The sequence below is a fragment of the Dipteris shenzhenensis genome, chromosome 28, assembly GCF_047967505.1.
Source record: "Dipteris shenzhenensis isolate YYH24624 ecotype China chromosome 28, Dip_SZ_1.0, whole genome shotgun sequence".
NCBI lineage: Eukaryota > Viridiplantae > Streptophyta > Polypodiopsida > Gleicheniales > Dipteridaceae > Dipteris > Dipteris shenzhenensis.
This window is the reverse complement of record NC_141623.1, coordinates 44,654,801-44,673,573: the sequence shown is the minus strand read 5'-3', so window position 1 is coordinate 44,673,573 and position 18,773 is coordinate 44,654,801. Positions and strand designations below refer to the sequence as shown.

Here is an 18,773-nt window from a genome sequence, read left to right as displayed (position 1 = left end):
GGGCTAAGTACGTGAATACGTTAGATGATGCAATAGCCATAGCCCTGAACTATGAAGATGCCAAGGGCAGCAGGCCAAGTGGGTTTGCACAGGTCGGGACCCAGTATGGGTATCTGAAGAAATCTGGGTTTAAGAAGAAATGGATTAGTAAAGGGAGTGGTTCTCAGCCGAGTGGTCAAGCCAAGTAGGCGAAACCGGCTGAAACTCCTAAACCAAGTACCACCATTGGAGTGAAGAGGAAAGTAACCCCAATGGCCGCCCGGGCTTGGTCTAAGTCTCCCTTAAACCCAGAACAAAGAGAAAAAGCGAGGAGAGAAGGCTTGTGTTTTGGATGCCTTCAGCCTCATCAATGGAAGGATTGTCCACCGAATAAAGATCGTTGGATGGCTGAGATGGTGGTCTTAGAATGCGACGTGGAAATGGAGGGAAGTCCCAGAGCGGAAGAGATGCAGGTTCAGCTAGCGGGATCTTCTCAGAGGTCAGTACCTTGTTTGTTATGTGTGTCTGTTGCTAAGCTAGTAACGAGTGCACCTGATAACATCCTATCTAAGCCCGCAGCAACGGGTATACAGCCTTTAATGATACTGAGTTAATTAAAATGAAAGGGCAAGTGGCCAATCATGATGTCATTGTGTTGTTTGACTCAGCGTCAACTCACAATGTGATTAACTCCAAGCTCGTGAAGATGCTGAAGTTAAAGACTAACCCATCTGACTATGCATATACAGTCAGGATGGCAGATGGAAGTTCAACTGAAGTATGGGACCAAAGGGTTACCCAGTTGGAGCTTCGTATTCAGGACTATGCTGAGAAGCTTGATTTTGAAATGACCAAGCTTGCTCATGCAGATATAGCCCTGGGTATGGCGTGGCATTCTAGGAAGAATCCAGCCATTGATTGGAAAAAGCACGTATATCAATTCAAGATGAATGATGTGCTTTATGTCTTGCGAGGTAAGAAAGATATACCTCAGGGACCGTTGGTTTCCGTGATGGAAATCCGAAAAGCTCAAGAAGAGTTTTTATTCCTTTGCACAGCATCGGTAGAGCCGGTTGATGATTCTTCGGCTAGCACTGATGTTACGTAAAGTGGTGAGATGGCCAAGCTGGCTAATCTTATAACAGAGGAGTTATCTGAATGTTTTAGGGATGAACTACCTTATGGGTTACCTCCAGAGCGGAATGTTCAGCATAAGATTGAACTGATTTCGGGGGCAGAACCTGTAAATAGACCTCCCTATAGAATGAGTTTTACTGAAGAGGCGGAGGTGCGTAGACAACTTGAAGAATACCTCAAGTTGGGGCAGATTCAACCAAGTTTCTTACCTTTTGCTTCACCGGTGATATTAAAGAAGAAAAAGGATGATACGTTTCGCCTCTGTATAGATTACAGAGCATTGAATAATATCACTGTTAAGCACAGGTATCCGATGGCTCGGATTGATGATTTGCTAGATGCATTACATGGAGCCGCGATTTTCAGCAAGATAGATCTTAAGTGTGGCTACCATCAGATCCGGATTAGAGCCGAGGATGTGCATAAAACCGCTTTCAGAAGCAGGTTTGGTCATTATGAGTTTTTGGTAATGCCCTTCGGACTTACCAATGCTCCGGCTACATTCGTCATGCTTATGAACGATTTACTATGTCCGTATATCGGAAAGTTTGTAGTACATTTTATTGACGATATTCTAGTGTTCAGTAAAAGTATTACTGAGCATCGTGAACACTTAAGAATAGTGTTCAGTACTTTGAGGAAAGCCAGTCTTTATGTAAATAAAAAGAAAACTATACTGTGTATGGTTAGACTTGAATATTTAGGATTCATAATTACTCCACAGGGGGTAGAAATGGATCCGAAGAAAGTGGCTGCGATACTAACTTGGCCAATCCCTCAGAGTCTGACCGCTTTGCGATCATTCCTGGGATTTGTCTAATTTTATAGAAGGCATATCAAAGGATATTCCAAAATAGTATCGCCATTGACTGATCTGACCTTAGATAAAGTACCTTTTATATGGGGACAGAATCAACAAGAAAGTTTTAACACCATAAAACAAGCTGTGGTCACAGGACCGGTGTTAAAAATAGTTGATCCCCAGAAACCATTGTTCCTGGAAACCGATGCAAGTGACATTGTGGTGGGAGCAGTTCTCCTTCAAGAGGGAAGGCCAGTAGCCTTTGAAAGCAAGAAGCTTTCTCCCTCTCAAAGGAATTGGCCAACTCATGAATTGGAGTTGTATGCTGTTATCCATGCTTTGAAAACATGGAGGAATTATTTGTATGGTTCAGAGTTTTATGTGGATGTGGATCATGATACTCTGAAACATTTTTGTAAACAGCCTGACTTGAGGGGCCGCCAAGCTAGGTGGGCAGAGCTCATGCAGGAGTTTAATTTAACGATTCGGTACCGAAGAGGAAAAGATAATAAGGTTGCTGATGCGTTGTCTCGCATTATGCACAATATGAGTTTCACGGTATTAGAGAGTGCTCTAATGACCGAGATCAGAGAAACTCAAAAGGTGGACGAGTTTGTCCAGAGCTTATGGCCTAAAGCTCATGTGTTAAAACCCGGGGAAAACGAAAAGGATGATCTTGCATCCAGAAAAGGCCAAACTTATGCAAGATATACCATAAGGGATGGTATGCTGAAAAGAAATGGCAAGGTTGTAGTATCTAGTCAGAATGATCTCAAGCAGAGAGTCATTCGACAGTGCCATGATAGCCCATGTGCGGGACACCCAGGAGTCGAGAAGACATATGATCTCGTGAAGCGAGATTTCTTTTGGCCAAAGATGAAAAAGCATATTCATGAATATGTGACACGGTGTTTTTCGTGTCAGGTAAGCAAGGCCGAGAGGGTGAAGCCACCCGGACTTTTACAGCGCTTGGAAGTACCACTAAGTAAGTGGGAGAGCATTTCCATGGACTTTATTGTAGGGCTGCCTACATCACAAGGAGGGTATGATTCTATCCTTGTGGTGGTTGATCGTCTAACCAAGATGGCTCACTTCATTTCGACTAGAGAGTCTGTTAGTGCCCCGCAAGTGGCGGAGTTATTCATTAGACATATATTTCGTCTGCATGGATTGCCTAGATCCATAGTGTCAGATAGAGATGTCAGATTTACTGGTCATTTTTGGACAGCAGTATTTGAGACACTAAGGACTGAGTTGGGAATGAGTAGTGGGGATGAGACGGATGGTCAGACGGAGAGAGTCAACCAGACTTTAGAGGATATGCTGAGAGCATATGTGTCATTGAGGTAACATACATGGGACAAGTGGTTGCCATTGTTAGAGTTTGCCTACAATGATAGAAAACATTCCTCTACAGGGTTCAGTCCGTTTGAGCTGAACTATGGTTATAGACCAGCAAATCCAACTATAGTTGGAGTACCTCAGAAAGTGGCTAGTGCCGCGAACTTTGTAGTTCAGATGCGGGAGATGCTAGCACTTGCGAGAGCTAATATCCGCCAGGCTATGGATAGAGCCAAGGTGTATGCGGATGAAAACCGGTCTATAAGAGTATTTAAGGAAGGAGAAAAGGTTTTTCTCAGAGTTCCTTCGCACTCGAAGTCGTTAACTTCAGGAGAGTGTGCTAAGTTATCACCTAGATACTGTGGGCTGTGGTTAATTCTAAGGAGAATAGGCAAGGTAGCCTATAAATTAGAAGTGCCACAGGGGTGTAAGGTGCACCCGATTTTTCATGTTTCACGCTTAAAGAGATTTTTACATACAGGTGACCCACTAATCGAAGGTGTGGTTTTGTTTTAGGAGATAGAGGATAATGCAAGGCGCAAACCAACAAGAATCCTGGACCGAGGAACAACGCAAATACGAAATCGAAAGATACCCACGGTGTTGGTTGCATGGCATGGTCAGCCTCTATCCGAAGCTACCTGGGAATCCGTGTACCAGTTATGGAGAGTGTTCCCAGACTTTATCATCGAGGACGCTGATGTCTAAAGAGGGAAGGAATATTACGCTCTAGCCGAGGTAGCATGACCTCGGAAGAATCAGTCGACATTTCCCTTAAGGATCTATAATTGTAATATATTTGTTTGCGCTTCATGTAAATGATCGAGAGGGAATTAATGTCAAGGTCCTAGGTGAGGGTTGATAGCACCAGACTAGGTGGATCTAAGGCTAAGGGTCTAATGCAAGAAATGTGCCTAGGGGCAAATGGAATTAAAGCATCCCAAGAGAGGGGTAAAATGTTGCATTAGGAAGGCCCTGTATTGATGACATGTGGCATCTAGATCCATCTAGGGAGATGGGGCTTGTTGAAGCTAGTGAGAGAAGAGAATGTTTGTTCACGTATGTTTTTTTCTGAATTCGAATTCTCTGTTAGCTCTCCCGTTTTCAACAAGGTTGGCTGGGTGGAATAACATCGGTGCTTCTCCCGTGATTTGCCAGTAGATAGAGTAAGTTTGTTACAGTCTGGTATTGGCAATGGCATAAGTAAGCCAGCCGCCTTCTTGTGGGAAGCCTTGACCTTTTGGCATATCTGCCAATTTTGAACATAGCCATACACGTCCTTCCACATCTTTGGCCGATAGAAATAGTGCTCTAACTTCTCCAAAGTGCCATTGATACCTCTATGACCACCTGTAAGGACATCATGGGCATCATGAAGTAACTACCGTTTGTCTTTGAGCACAAATAACCTTTTCTTATAGAAAAGCCAACCGTCCTCTAATGAGTAATGGCCTGGAGCAAGAGTCATGGCTAACTGGAATAGTGCGCCAAACTCCGCTGAATCCGCGTACTATGCCTTCATACTGTCAAGATCCTTTCCCTGGATTTCGAGCACAGCGACCTTCTCAATGGTCTTGATTGAACCTTTCTGACTTAGAGCATCGGCTACGGGCTTATTTTGCTGGGAACGTACTCAATCATTCCCCCAAATTGCTGGAAGTTTTTTTTTCCCCAAAAAGATTAGTTCATTAAGTATGAATGAAAGCCGCAAGAGCAAGAAGTATGAATGAAAACCACAAGAGCAAGCTCAAATGCGGGACTACATCATGTCATGCATGAGAAAAAAACCAGCTCAAAACGAGCTAACAAAAATCCAAGGTGGAGGCTGAAAGTGCCACCTCAACCTTGAAGGAGACTCAGAGAAGAAAGGAGATCCTCTCCCAACTCTGAAAAGAGTACCTCTCCTGGCAATAGCTGCTCTGGAGGATCCTTGCATGCTCTCTCAGATGGCCACCAAGGTGTGTATAGTATCTACCCAAATACTAGCCATAGATTGGGAGTGCGAACCTGAGAACCCTCCATCGCCTCCGTACATCTGGCCCTACAAATATGCCAAGCTGCAATGCTAGTTAGAATCTCCCATGATGTGTCCACCGAGGCGTGAGCAGCTCTGAAAGGAGTGAAGGGCACATCCTTGAGAGAACAAGACTCCACAGAGTGTCGTCCTATAATGAATGCTGAGTCTAAATCATGTCCCTCAAAAAATATCTGAGGGCCACTAAGAGATAACCATGCCACTGATCCCCAAGTCATGAAGAAGGGTGCTCTATGAAAAATGCTAAAAATCCTAGCAACACCCTTCCAGATCGTCCTCGCCTGTCTGCACTCCCAGAGACAATGTTGAACTGCTGTTGCGTGGCATCGAGAACAAGTAGGGTCAGTCCCGAACCTGGATCTCCATAGGTTCACTGCAATCCCTCCATGCATAGAAAGCCAAAAGAATAGAGTGATCTTTCTATTCCTGAGGGATTTCTAGAGCCTCCTCCAAAAGTTTTTTTATATTTCTACAGAAATTGAAAACTATCCCAATGAGGAGCTCTGGAGGGCCTCCAACCTCTATTGCTAAGTTGAAATCTCCTGGCATTTCTGACTGTGTAACGAAAGAAGGGGATGCCCTTCTCTTGATGGCCTTCATCAATCCACTTCCACTCTCCTGGGTCCCACTGCAAGAACCTGATGGGGGAACCCCCAAATAACCAAAGTCTCCAAGACCCAAGTGCCACGAGAATAGGGTCAAGATCAAGATACCACTGAGAGTCCTTGCCCCACTCCATGTAACCTGCAATCCTAACAGGCTAGAAGGCAATCTCCAAAAGAATATCATCTGAAGATCTAAAAAGTTTGCCTCCCGACTGAACATCAAAGACAAGGGTCTTCTATAGTGCATCCCGCAAGGCAATAACCATAGTTCAAAGAAACGTTTCAATACTTAGAAATGTGAAACGATTCAAAACGTTTTGAAACGTTTCAAAAAAACAGGGGGCGTTTCAAAAACTGAGTTTGTATATTTGGGTCTTAATAAATGCAAATTTTAAGCCCTGCATACATATAGTATATTGAAACTATGTAAACTAAGCTTAAAAATCACAAAATGCCTTCATACAATGCCTATAATGCCCAATGATTTTGGAGTACTCTAGTGTGTAAGTTGTTACTAGCTAGTTGTTATAGAAGATTAGATAATTTAAATTAGAGTGTGAGTAATATAGAGACTAGAATCTAGGTTACAAAGTTTAAATTTCAAACTTTTAACTAAAGTTTACTGAAATATTAATATTTTTTATTTAGGTTAGTACATGTAAAGATACTCCGTTTCATTGGTAATGAAACATTTCGAAACGTGTTGCAAGTTTCGAAACGTTTGGTTACCAATGAAACTCGTTTCATTGTGACTTTGGCAATAACCCATAAAGGAATGCCCGTCCCCGTAAAAGCTCCCAGCCAAGTGGACTCTGTGATAGGCATGCCATCTGTATCTATCCACTCTGCTGGTATGGCTGCATCTATTTGCTGCATCCTGACTGTATTCTCTCTGAGGTGGCCAACTGATAAGAGTCTCTGATCCTCTGGAAGCTTCCTGAAAGCCTTCCAGGCACCTACTGTGGAAGCAGGTCCCCTCTCCCATCTAGACCACTGCATATAATGTGACACTCCTAGTAATCTGCCATGCACATCCAAAATAGAGTCATTCCACATGACTGGCTGCGTGCCTATTTCTTCGTGAGAGGAGGGTGGAACTCTCCAAAGAGTGCCTTTGAAGCTTCCCCAAGCTAGCCATGAGAGGGAAAGAGGGAGATCTAAGATGCGCTGAAGTAAAAATCCATCTCGAGCTGTCCATCCAATCTCCCTCATGAGAAAGTGTACAAGACTGAATGCTGTGCAAGAAATAATCTTTCCAAGGCTCCTGTCCAGGCATAAATCCTATCACTACAAACTTGCAGAGCAAGGCCATACACTGCAAGTTTGGATCAATAAGACCTCCTTCTCCTGTGGGGAGAATGAGGGTCTCCCAAGCCACCCTGGCTACAACATCTGAGGTGCGATCTAACCCACTCAAAAGGAAATTCCTGATAGGTCGCATGGGCTGAGATATACAACCTCTAGATCTGCACCAACATGAGCAAACGAACTAGGCAATAGCCAATAATACGTGGTTCACAACCACTACTCTGGATGCAAGGTCAAGTCTGGCAGAACTCGAAAAAATGAGTTTCCTCCTGATGCTCTCTAACATGGGAGCATACTGCTGTGCTGGAGAGATGCCCACTCCAACCTGGCATCCTAGGTACCTGATGGAAACACCCCTTTGAATCCAGGTGAATCCTATGTCAATCCCCTAGTTTGGAGTGTCCTCATCACTAATCCAAAAGCCATTGGATTTGTTTGATATGAGCCCCAACTGTAGTGCAAAACAAATCCAAGGCTGTCCTGAACGAGGTGAGTGTCTGTGGTGTGGCATCCAAAGAAACAGCTGTATCATCTGCCAACTCACAATCCAATAGCTCATCCTCCTGCCTCAACGGAAGACTCAGTCCTATAATATTTGCTTGAGCTCTAAGGTTATTAATAGTTCATAGCTTCAGCCACAAATAAAAAAAGAAAGGGGGCTAAAGAGCATCCCTAATGGACCGATTTGGTAATCTGAAACCTATCTCCCCTGACTCCACCAATGAGAACCTGGCTATGGGCTGATCTATAGAGAACTGACACCCCTCTGATCCATGTATGTGTGAATCCAAAGCGAGCAAGGGTACCCTCTAGCAAGCCCCAGTCTACTGTGTCATAAGCTTTCTCAAAGTCCTGAAGTATAATGGCAAGCCTATGGCCATTATGCATGGCCTAGTCAGAAGCCTTCCAAAATGAGAACATGTTATCGAAGATGCTCTTGCCATGCACAAATCCAGTTTGTGTATCATGAATAAGATATGGAAGAAAGGGCTACAGACGTAGGCTGCTTTTGCTAAAATTTTGAACAAAGTACCCAGCAGAGTTGTCTGTCTCTACTGAGACAATAAATCCCTGCATCCCCCTTTTGGGATAAGATGAATGAGGCCCTCCGTAAGTGAGTCTGGCATCTCACCGGAGTCCCAAACGCCCCGCAGGGCTGAGGTGATGTGATCCCCAATCTGATCCCAAAATGAAATAAAGAAAGAGGGTGTAAGCCCATGTGAAGCCCTTGTGAAGGGCAGAGAGAGCAGTCTTGAACTCTATGTTGGTGAATGGTGCATCAAGTGAAACTATCATATCTCCAGTCACCAACATAGGTAACTGCTGCCAAATAACAACTCGAGCATCATCTTTGGCCTGTGTGTCAGGATCTGCTATGAGAAGGGAGACAGAGAAATCTGTGGCTACCTGCAAGACGGCATCTGGATGTGTCTGTAAGACTCCGTTTGAGTCAACAAGCTCCCCTTACTATGTCTACTCTGCTCTCTGATCTAACAATGACTATTGATGAGCCCTTGCTGCAGTAAGGTGCTTCTGAACCCATGCATCTGTAGGTCTCTTTTGCTCTTCCCTTTGAAGAGCAGCCAACTGCTGGCGGATACCTATCTCTCGCTTGAGGATCTCACCTCTCCTGATACAAGCAACTGAATGATAAAAGTCACTAATATCTGATAGGGCTGCAGCTATATCTGACGAGGAAAGCTGCCCATCGTGCATGTGAGATACCCAAGTTTGCAACACTGCCTCTTTGAGACCCTCCTTTGTGTAGAAGGCATGTGGAATCCTGATACTGGCAAAGCGACTCCTCACTTGAGGATTTGAAACAAACAGAACAACTGAAAAGTGATCTGAAGTGGACACCCCAGGTGTAATGCATATTGTCCCTCTGTCCATAGCCCAATCATCCACATAAAATTTGTCAATCCGTGCGTGAATAGTATGAAGGTAGGGACATGAAGGCACAGTACGCTAGAATATTTGGGTCCACCGTTGCTGCTAATCACTCCATTGTGAGCTAGGCATTGTATGAAGCCACTTAAGGGCTTGGGTGATCTGTTTTGACCGTAGAAGTTCATCCATAGAGGAAAGGCTTCCATTGTTTTAATGCCTGAATGACGCCGAGTAACTCTCTATCATAGATTGAATAATTTTTTTCGGCATCGTTGAGCTTTCTGCTATAATATGTCTCGGGCCTATCCTCTTGCTGTAAAACTGCTCAATGGTGACATTGCTTGCATCCTTGATTACTAGAAATGGGTCATCCCAAGATGCGATCTTCATGACTGGTGTTGTTGTAGTCAACCATTGCAAATCATGAAAGGCTTGCAAAGCTTTGCCAGTAACTTGAATCTTTTGTTTGTGTGTCTTTACCCCCTTTAGTAAATCTGTAAGAGGGGCTGCGTAGGTGGAGAACCCATCCATATGCGAGCTATAGGCTTGAGATAAACCCACAAAGGACCTTATCTCTTGAGCCGTCGTGGGGACAGCCGAACTGGTTATAGCTTGAATCTTCTCCGGATCTAATAGAATATCTTGAGCACTAATGATATAGCCCAGATACTGAATTTCCATCAGTCCAAACTCACTTTTTTTTACATTGAGGTATAGCTGATTATCACGCAATAACTATAGGGCAATATGCACATCCTGAATATGCTGCTCTGCCGTAGCGAAAAAGATAAGGATATCATCTAGAAAAATAAACATGCACTTTCCAATATAATCTGCAAATACCCGAGACATCATCGTGTTGAAAGTGGGTGGTTCATTCTTCAGAACAAATGGCATGACAACAAATTCGTAATGAGCTCGCTTTGTCCGGAATGTTGTCTTTGGAATATCAACCTCAAAAATCCAGACTTGGGGGTAGCCACTCTTGAGATTGATTTTTTAAGAAATACTTTGTACCATTGAGTCTTTCCAAGATATACTCGATGCGGGGCATAGGGAACTTGTTACTGTAAGTTTGTTGAGTGCTTTGTAGTCAACGCATAATCGTGTTGACTTATCCTTCTTCTCCATAAAAAGAATAGGCGCAACGAATGGCGAAGATGACGGTCGTATAAACCCTGCGCATAGTATTTGAGACAATTACTGCTCTAACTCCCCCTCCATAGACTTGGAAAGTCGGTAAGGAAACGTACTTGGAGGCGTGGAGTCCAGAATTAAATCGATGCGATGGTCTTCAGGTATGGATGGAGGTAGTTGGGGTGGCAGATCATCCCGGAGCATAATGTCTTGGAACTTCTGGAGTAGATCAACCATTGCTTGCCCCATCGGAGGAGCGGCTTAAACTGAAGTGATCTGACAATGGACATAAACAAGTGCATACACTATAGCCTTGCAGACGGCATGACCTTCTTGGATATGAGATATTAACGGAATCCTTGGTATGCACCGATCAACGTATATCACGACGGGCTCAGGTAGACCTTCCACAATCGTGAAGATATCTTGCCGCCAATCAGGTGTCGGCACATGTTCACGGGACCACTGAATCCCAAGGATCATATCGCACCCCATCAAAGGTGTGAGTATAAAGTCTTGCGTAAAAACGGCCTTCTAAACTGAAAAAGCAAACTGGATGGCCTTATGTGTGATGTGTTTGCGTAGGCCGGGTGTGAACCCATCCATTGCAAGCTCGTGAGACACCAAAGTGCTCCCCACTATCTTGGCAAGCCGAGGAGGGATGGCATTTTCTGAACTCCCCATATCAAACAGGACAATGAACTATTTTCCTTTAGCTGTGTCATACGCTCGAACAAAAGCCTTCTTTCGGTTCGAGAGGTCGCCCTCCTTCTTACCTTGAAAGACCACTGAGAGAACGGCATTCAAAGAAGGCAAGACTGCATTTGTAGCTGAGACTGGAAGAGCCAATGCAGTGGAGACAGTAGAAGTGGCTGCTTTCACAGCCTTTTTGGCAAGCCACTCAGGACAATCCTTCTTGCCGTGCCCAGCAATGTGGTGGCAATGAAAGCAACGATGTTCTTGGTACCAATTCTGTTCGTCGGGCTGTAAATAGCCTCTCGTAATGCTTGCTTTAGCCTTCTCATCTGGAGTCATCTTGGGCTTGGACGCCTTTTGACCAGAAGACTGGCCGTCTTTCTTTTGGTATTGGTAGTCCTTCTTTTGATCCTTACCTGTTGGATTCTTTGACTGCTGCGGGGCTTTGGAATCCTTATGGACCTACTTGGGCTTTCACCTGTTCAGCATCATTTCTTGATTTTGGGCAAGAATCAACGTTCACTCGTAATCGGGCGGGTCGAAGTTCCGGACGGGAAAACGAATTTTCGTGTCCAATCCCCTAAAATTGCTTCAACTTACGCTCTCAGACATGCCCAATTACTGCGCCAATGTGATGACCTTGTTACTGTAAGACAACTCAGGCAACCCTTTTTAGGAGAGAAGAAAAATCATCCTCTAGTTTAAGCATATACTGCAGTAGTAGAAAACGAGCTTTGAGATCGATACCAAAGGTTGCCAAAAAAAAAATCATGTTATAAGTTGTTGGGTCAATATGCTTAGTAGCCCAATGTCGCCACCAGGTGACCGCCTCACCAATGAGATGAGGGGTTGCTAGGTGGACTTTGTCTTGCTCATCTTGAATTTGCACTAACGGAAAATGAGCGACGAATTGATGAATAAACTGAAGGATAGTTGAGTGGTCGCACTTACCATCATACTTCAAAATTTTTGGTGTGGACCGGATGAGCGGAGTTACTTTTGTCAATGACGAAGTTGTGGCGGTGATTGCTGCCACGCTCAAACTAGCCTGCATAGTGGCTAACATTTGTTTGTGTTGGAGAAGCATTGCCTCTCGGTCTAGTTTTTGTTGCCTTTCTGCCTGGGCGAGCTGTGTGTGTCACAATGCCTCCTCATTTTTCATTCCTCACGCATCAATAAGAGTATTTTTTCAAAATCTGTGGTTCCTCTGTCTTTAAGAGGCTTTTCTGCCTCTCTTTCTTCAAGACGTTGTCTTGTTTGGTCCAGCTGTCTTTTGCTTTCTTCCAATTGTTATGCACGTTCTTTAACTTGCTGTGGGAGGATCTGATTCTACTCCAAAAGATTTTCCATCATCTCTTGAGCACTAGGCAGAAGCGTTTCTTTCTGGTTGTCTTTCTCTTCTTCGTAGTCTTCAAATCTGGTATCTTTCCCCGAACCTTCCGTGGCGCTTGATTGTATGTCCTTTTCGGATCTCAACACATCCATACACTCGCGGTAGTCAAGTTGGATACAGACCGAAGCTCTGTTACCAATGTAACATGCAATGGTTATCTAATCGTGTAATCACAGCAAGACCTTCAAACCTTTAGCGAGGAAGTAGCGTTATGCACCAATACTTGGAGAACTGAAAGATACAAATAATACTCTTCGAGAGAGTAGGAAAACACGCTTCTGAAGAGTACACTATGCACACGTATTGCAGACCCAATGACCTGAGAGGCAACTCCAACCAATACCGAGACCTTGATCCTGTCCACATTGACGATGTAGGGCACTTCTGCAAGGCAAGGAAGAGGCTTGTGCTGTTTACCGCCGGTATACAGGGTTATTGCGTGAGTGAGAGAGTGAAAACTAGGAGTAATAGAATCTAAGAGAGAGCTGAGATATAACTGAGAGATAGAGCTGAGAAGTGAGCTGTGCAAACTGCAAAAGAGAACTTCAAAGAGCTGCTGAAACAGTACCCAAATCTTACTCTGTTTGCTGGTCCAAATCCCCAACTGTTGTGCTGCGTAGACACCTTCCAGAAAGGCTGAACTGAGGGCCAAGTGCTGAGGCTGATCATGGCCAGATCTGGAAGTGTTGTGAGGGGCTGCACAAGGGGGCTGGAAGGGAGCTGTAGGAGTGGCTGAAGGCAGGGAGGCTGAGTGAGAAATGAGGCCTGCAGCCCCCCTTTAAATAGGAGGGAGCCAACCAGCCCCAAACTGGCTGACTTTCATTTGGCTGGTTTGGGCTGGCTATTTGGGCCCTTTGCCCCATCAAAGCCTGCCTAGGGAGGGGTGCAGGGCAGTCTATAAAGGCAGCCTTTCCCCAGCCCATTCTTTCTCTTTGTCCGAGTCCTGAGGGGGCCCTTTTGGGCTCCTATCCTAGGCTGCGACCTAAACACTAACCTACTGTTCTTCAGTGGGTACTAGTAAACAAGGACTAACTATCTGACTTGACCTAAGGCTGAGAGACTGACCTATGTAGCTTGTGCCTGACTGTCCCTGGACAAGGGCTCACAAAGGGTCACAACATACGACAAAATCTCCTATTAGGGAACTATATTTGTCGATGTGGCCAGTGTGTCAGATTGCACCCAAGTGCAGGGGTGCATGTGACATACCATGTGGCAACCATCCCTTGCATCCATGATGGATGCATGTGGGGCTTGCTGCTAGAAGTCACTGACCCATCTGTGAGCCCCCAAGTGAGGAGGACAAGGGGTCAGTAGACTGAGAGGCATTTTTGTGCAGTTAACTGCAATGTTTTGGAGCAGTTACTGCACAGGCAGCTGACCCTAGAACAGCCTCGATGGAGCAGGAAGGTTCTGGGTGGAAGCAGGGCAGATGGACAGCAAGGCTAAGCCACTTCCAGGGCCTATTTATAGCCTTGGCAGTAGGCAGGGCAGTTGTCAGCAGATGGGAGGTCCAACAGATTGAAACCAGGGCAGATCTAGTCTGTGGAACCTACAGACCCAGCCAGGTTTCAGTTGGCTGTTCAGGGCTGGTTTTCAGCCTATATAAAAGCCCTCTACATCCCTACACTTAGTGCAACATTCACTGAATCCCTTTGTACAGGCAGCATGGCCTGGAGAGAGTGTGGAGTGATCTATGTGTGAGATCTCAGCAGTGTAATCGCTCGGATTACTGTTTTATGTCCAGCCCCTTTACTGAAGCTTTATGCTCTGTTGTGTGCTGTTTCCCACATAAGTGGATGAATAAATTCTGAGTTCTCTCTCTATCTTCTTCTATTATATCTGCTGTTTACTCTCTTTAGTGAGGCTTTCTTTAGTGAGTGCATCTAGGAGTCATTGGAAAGAGGTCATTAGTTCATTCTGCTGTGTGTGAGGTTTGAGTGATACATACCTCTATTCTCTGACACTTGCCACATGTGACCCCTTAAAGATCTCTAACCCTTGTCCATGACATTACATTATGGATGTCCTAACCTAGGACCTTGGGTCTACCTACCACCCTTTAGTTAATCCTACCCCAAAATTAACTTAAGGGTAATTTAGTGAGCTCACTCCATAGTTCATCAAATTTTCCAACATGTACATTTACTTTTTCTTAGGATGATTGTATGATGACAATCTAAAATTTATCATTTGAATCTCTAAGTAAAAATCTCCCGATTTATGCACACATCTAAGTCTCTATAACTTTTCCATAAGTATAATTTCACCCAATTATACAATATCAGGATTTTAAAAAATCAATATGTGCAACTGCCAAGATTATGCACGTCTCTTAGGTTTCCACACTTACTGCATGATTATCTTATTGTACCCCAAGAAAAGAGAGAGAACATATGTTTCAGATGCTACAAATTCTAACAGATCCTGCAGCTGCATGATCGGGTCATAATTTTACTGTTAAAAAACCTTTCATTGTTTCAGGACCAGAGATGAGTGTTCTGGCGGAGCAGGACTGAAAGCCTGTCGGGAGAAAATGCGCAGAGACAGGTTAAACGACAGGTTTGCATACAATTCCAGCTTATCTGTACTAGTTTTTGAAGGAAAGTGGCTCACTTTTTGGAGAGATTGCCCTATACCAAGGGGCTAGCATGAATCATGCTAGCCCTCAAGTATCATCATAAAATAGTTTCATGATTGTTAGAATTATAGATATAATTCAGCAGTGACCAATGTAATATAATAAGCTAGTTAGGGGCACTTTTCCCTCTTTAAGAGGTTTTTCCCCCTAACTGCAGTTAGTTCACTAACTATGGTTAGTGACTACTAAGGTTTTGTCACTATGACAAAACCTTATCTTTCATTCATTGTGTTGTACTCTCACACTCTTCTATTGCAACTAAGCTTTCAGCTTCCAAGCTTCCAGTTCTCACTCTCTCTTGCTCTCTCTCACTCACCATCTCCTCACATTTGGTATCAGAGCGGGTTCAAGAGCTCCGTGCTCCGTGCTCCCTTCAGCTCCTACTCTTTGCCTCCAGCTCCAACCTCCCCGTCGAGCTCCAGCTACAGCCTGCATCATCTCGTCCGTACAGTCCGTACGATTGTACGGAATCCTGCCGTTACAATTGCGCCGTACAGATCAGCTCGCTGTACAGCTCTGTCGTACTCCATCGTCGTCCGTACAACGCCTTGCAGACCTGCTCACCGTACATCGTCGGCCGCACATTGTCGCCAGACTGTACGGTTAGCCGTACAGTTCCGTACAACTCCCATACAGTTTCGCCGTACAGCTCGCCATAGTTGACCGTACCTGCGCTTACATTCTGTCCAACATGTATCCGTACTTGTTTTCGTACAGGTTGTCCTTTCCGTACAGTCTACGTACCTGCTCGCCGTACAGTACCTGTCGTCGTACCATCCGTACAATGCCATACAAACTGTACGGCACTTCCGTACTGTTTTCAGTACAGTGATTCCGTACTGTATCTGCTTCCGTACAGCAGGTAGCTCCTTGGTTTCGTACAAGAGAACTAGCAGGTGATCTTTGGCAGGCAAATTTTGCAGACAGCCATTGTTTGGCTCAGTATTCTGGGAGTACATTTGGGGCATTTTGTATGTTGCAGACATTGCAATCATTGTGTAGTTTCGGAGCTACATCTGGAGCAAAAATTGCAGATTTTGTCTAAAATTTGGGGCTTTTGCAGACAGATCTGTAGATCTAGTCTGAAATTTGGGGCTTTTGTTCAGAAATTGCAGATTTGGGGCTTTTTTGGGGCTTTTGTGTTGGGAGAGCAATTTTTGGAGTATTCAGTTCATACTGCCTTTCTTGGAGTGTTTGAAGCACTTTTGGCAGATTTTGGAGAGTTTTTGATGCTTGGACAGATTTCTGACAGTGCAAGTACAGAAATCTAAGTTGCATTTACAGCCCGTGCTTGGCTGTGTTTTTTGGGAGTTGTGCATTTCATTCCCAGTAAGGGAATTCAGCTTTGTATCTGCTTCAATCTTTTTCTCAGATATGGCCCATCAAAATCAGAATGAGTTCCAGTTTGGTGGTCTTTCACAAGAAGACAAGTTGGATGGTACCAACTACTCCCTTTGGAGTTTCATGGTACGTAATATTCTGATTTCTCGCAATTTATGGGATTATGTCAATGGGGATGAGATCCGACCAGCAGATATTGCACCTGCTACCCCTCCTCAGCAAGAAGGTGGAAGAGGTCGTGCACAGGGTGCAGCTGCAGGACAAGTTGTTCGTGCAGCTACAGTCACTACTCCAGAGCAGAAGAGATGGGATTCACGGGATGCCTTAGCTTTGTCATGCATCTCTCTTTCAGTGAAAAGATTTATCATTCCACATATCCGGTCGTGTAAGACCTCCAGGGCAGCGTGGGATATTTTGGAAAGCATGTATGCAGCTCGGAATGATGCAAGGGTATCTTTCTTGAAAAGAGAGTTGAGTAATACACATATGGAAGAGGGTGACTCCATGTCAGTCCACCTCACAAAGCTACAAGATCTCATAGAGCAATTGTTAAACATAGATGAAATTATTCCTGATTCAGAGATGATTACAACCACTCTGAATTCTCTTCCTGAGTCTTATCTCAGCTTTCATACTTCGCTGAACTTATCATTGAGGGGGGCTGCAAATCCTCTCACTTTTCATGAGTTGATAGGACTTCTGCTTCAAGAAGAGCAGACCAAGAAAAATTTGGCTTCACGTGCAGGTGAACAAGCCATGCTCTCAAAATTTAAATAAAAAACAAAGGGACAGGCAAAGACATCAGTAAATCAGCCTTCCAGTGGGTCAGGACAGCCTTCACAAAAGGCTAAACATGATGCAAGTAAGCCCAAGAAGAAGGGTTTTTGTCACTACTGCAAAAAGCCAGGTCATCACATAGCAGAATGCAGAAAAAGGCTTGCAAAAGAAAAGAAAAACAGCTCAAGTATGGCTGTTTCAGATTCAGCTCCTCATGCATCTGACAGTGGGGATGCTGCAGCCAACTTTGTTGGACAGGATTATGCCTTTTTATCTTGCATTTCAGATTCTAGGTTGGCTGTTCCAGATGCTCGGGATAGTACAGCCACTTGCAGTGATGATACATATGCATTTTCGACTTGTAGTTATGACTCTTCTACAGATGCATCTGCTTTCAGTGTTAATGAAACACTGAACACATGGTATTTTGACAGCGGTGCATCCAAGCACATCACTTCTAGGAAGTGTCTTTTTACTTCCTTGCATCCACCTCCCGTTGGTAAGAAAGTCACTTGTGCCAACAACTCATCATATTCAGTACGTGGCACAGGAGAGGTTGAGCTCACTGCCATTGATGGCTCAATTTTCAGACTTTCAGATGTCTTATATGTGCCTGGCATAACCAAAAATCTCCTTTTAGTGTCCACTCTTAACAGAGGGGGATTTCAGGTCATCTTTGAGGATGACAAATGTGCTGTCCGAGACAGGGAAGCTGACTATGCCTTAAGGTTATCTGGTACTCTGCTGCGTGGGCTTTTTCAGCTTGAGATTTTTGAGAAAAGAGCAGCCCATGCTCTTGCAGTTTCTACCCCTACAGCTGCCATGCAGAATGCAGAATTATGGCATGCCAAATATGGCCACATGCATTACAACAGCTTGATGACACTTCAGAAGTTTTCCATGGTTGATGCATTGCCACCTCTTGAGATACCTCCTCCACATGCCTGTGAAGGGTGCATTTTAGGTAAGATGCATAGATTCCCCTTCAAGAAGGATGGTTCAGTTAAAGCTGTCCGCAAATTACAGCTTATACACAGTGATGTCTGTGGTCCCATGAGGACTCCATCGTTGGGTGGTCATCTCTACTTCGTTACATTTATTGATGACTACTCCAATTTTACTTGGGTTTATGGGCTGAAAAAGAAATCTGAAGTGTTCACGGTGTTTAAACACTTTTCAGCCATGGTAGAAAAAGAAACCGGACTCAAGATACAGACATTGCGCATGGATAGAGGTGGGGAATACTTGTCTGCAGAATTTGATGCTTTTCTGAAAGGCAAGGGTATTGTGCATCAGCTCACAGTCAGGCTGACCCCTCAGCAAAATGGCAAAGCTGAGAGGAAAATTAGAACCCTCATGGAGATGGACAGATGTATGCTGAAAAGCAAACACATGCCTCATAAATTCTGGCTAGAGGGTTTGATGTGTGCCAATTACATTTTGAATCGGGCTCCCACTAAGGCTTTAAAAACAAAAACTCCTTATGAGGTCTGGAATGACAGGAAGCCTTCAGTGGATCACTTCCGAGTCTTTGGATGCCTTGCTTATGCACATGTGCCAGTTGAATTTAGGCACAAGTTGTCAGATAAAGCCATCAAATGCATCTTTGTTGGATACAGTGCAGAAAGCAAGGGGTACCGTCTCTACAATCCTGCTACACGCAAGATCATCGTAAGTAGAGATGCGATATT

General features: G+C 44.4%; 1 protein-coding gene across 3 annotated transcripts in view; it reads left to right on the top strand.

Moving 5' to 3' along the window:
• Positions 1-18,773, top strand: part of LOC147883608 (transcription factor ILR3-like) — a 74,561-nt gene that overhangs the window by 18,039 nt on the left and 37,749 nt on the right. For all 3 annotated transcript variants that reach the window (XM_087399603.1, XM_087399601.1, XM_087399602.1), the window contains one exon: positions 14,808-14,885. In XM_087399603.1, coding sequence (XP_087255729.1) covers positions 14,808-14,885 — 78 coding nt within the window. The remainder of the gene's footprint in view (positions 1-14,807; positions 14,886-18,773) is intronic.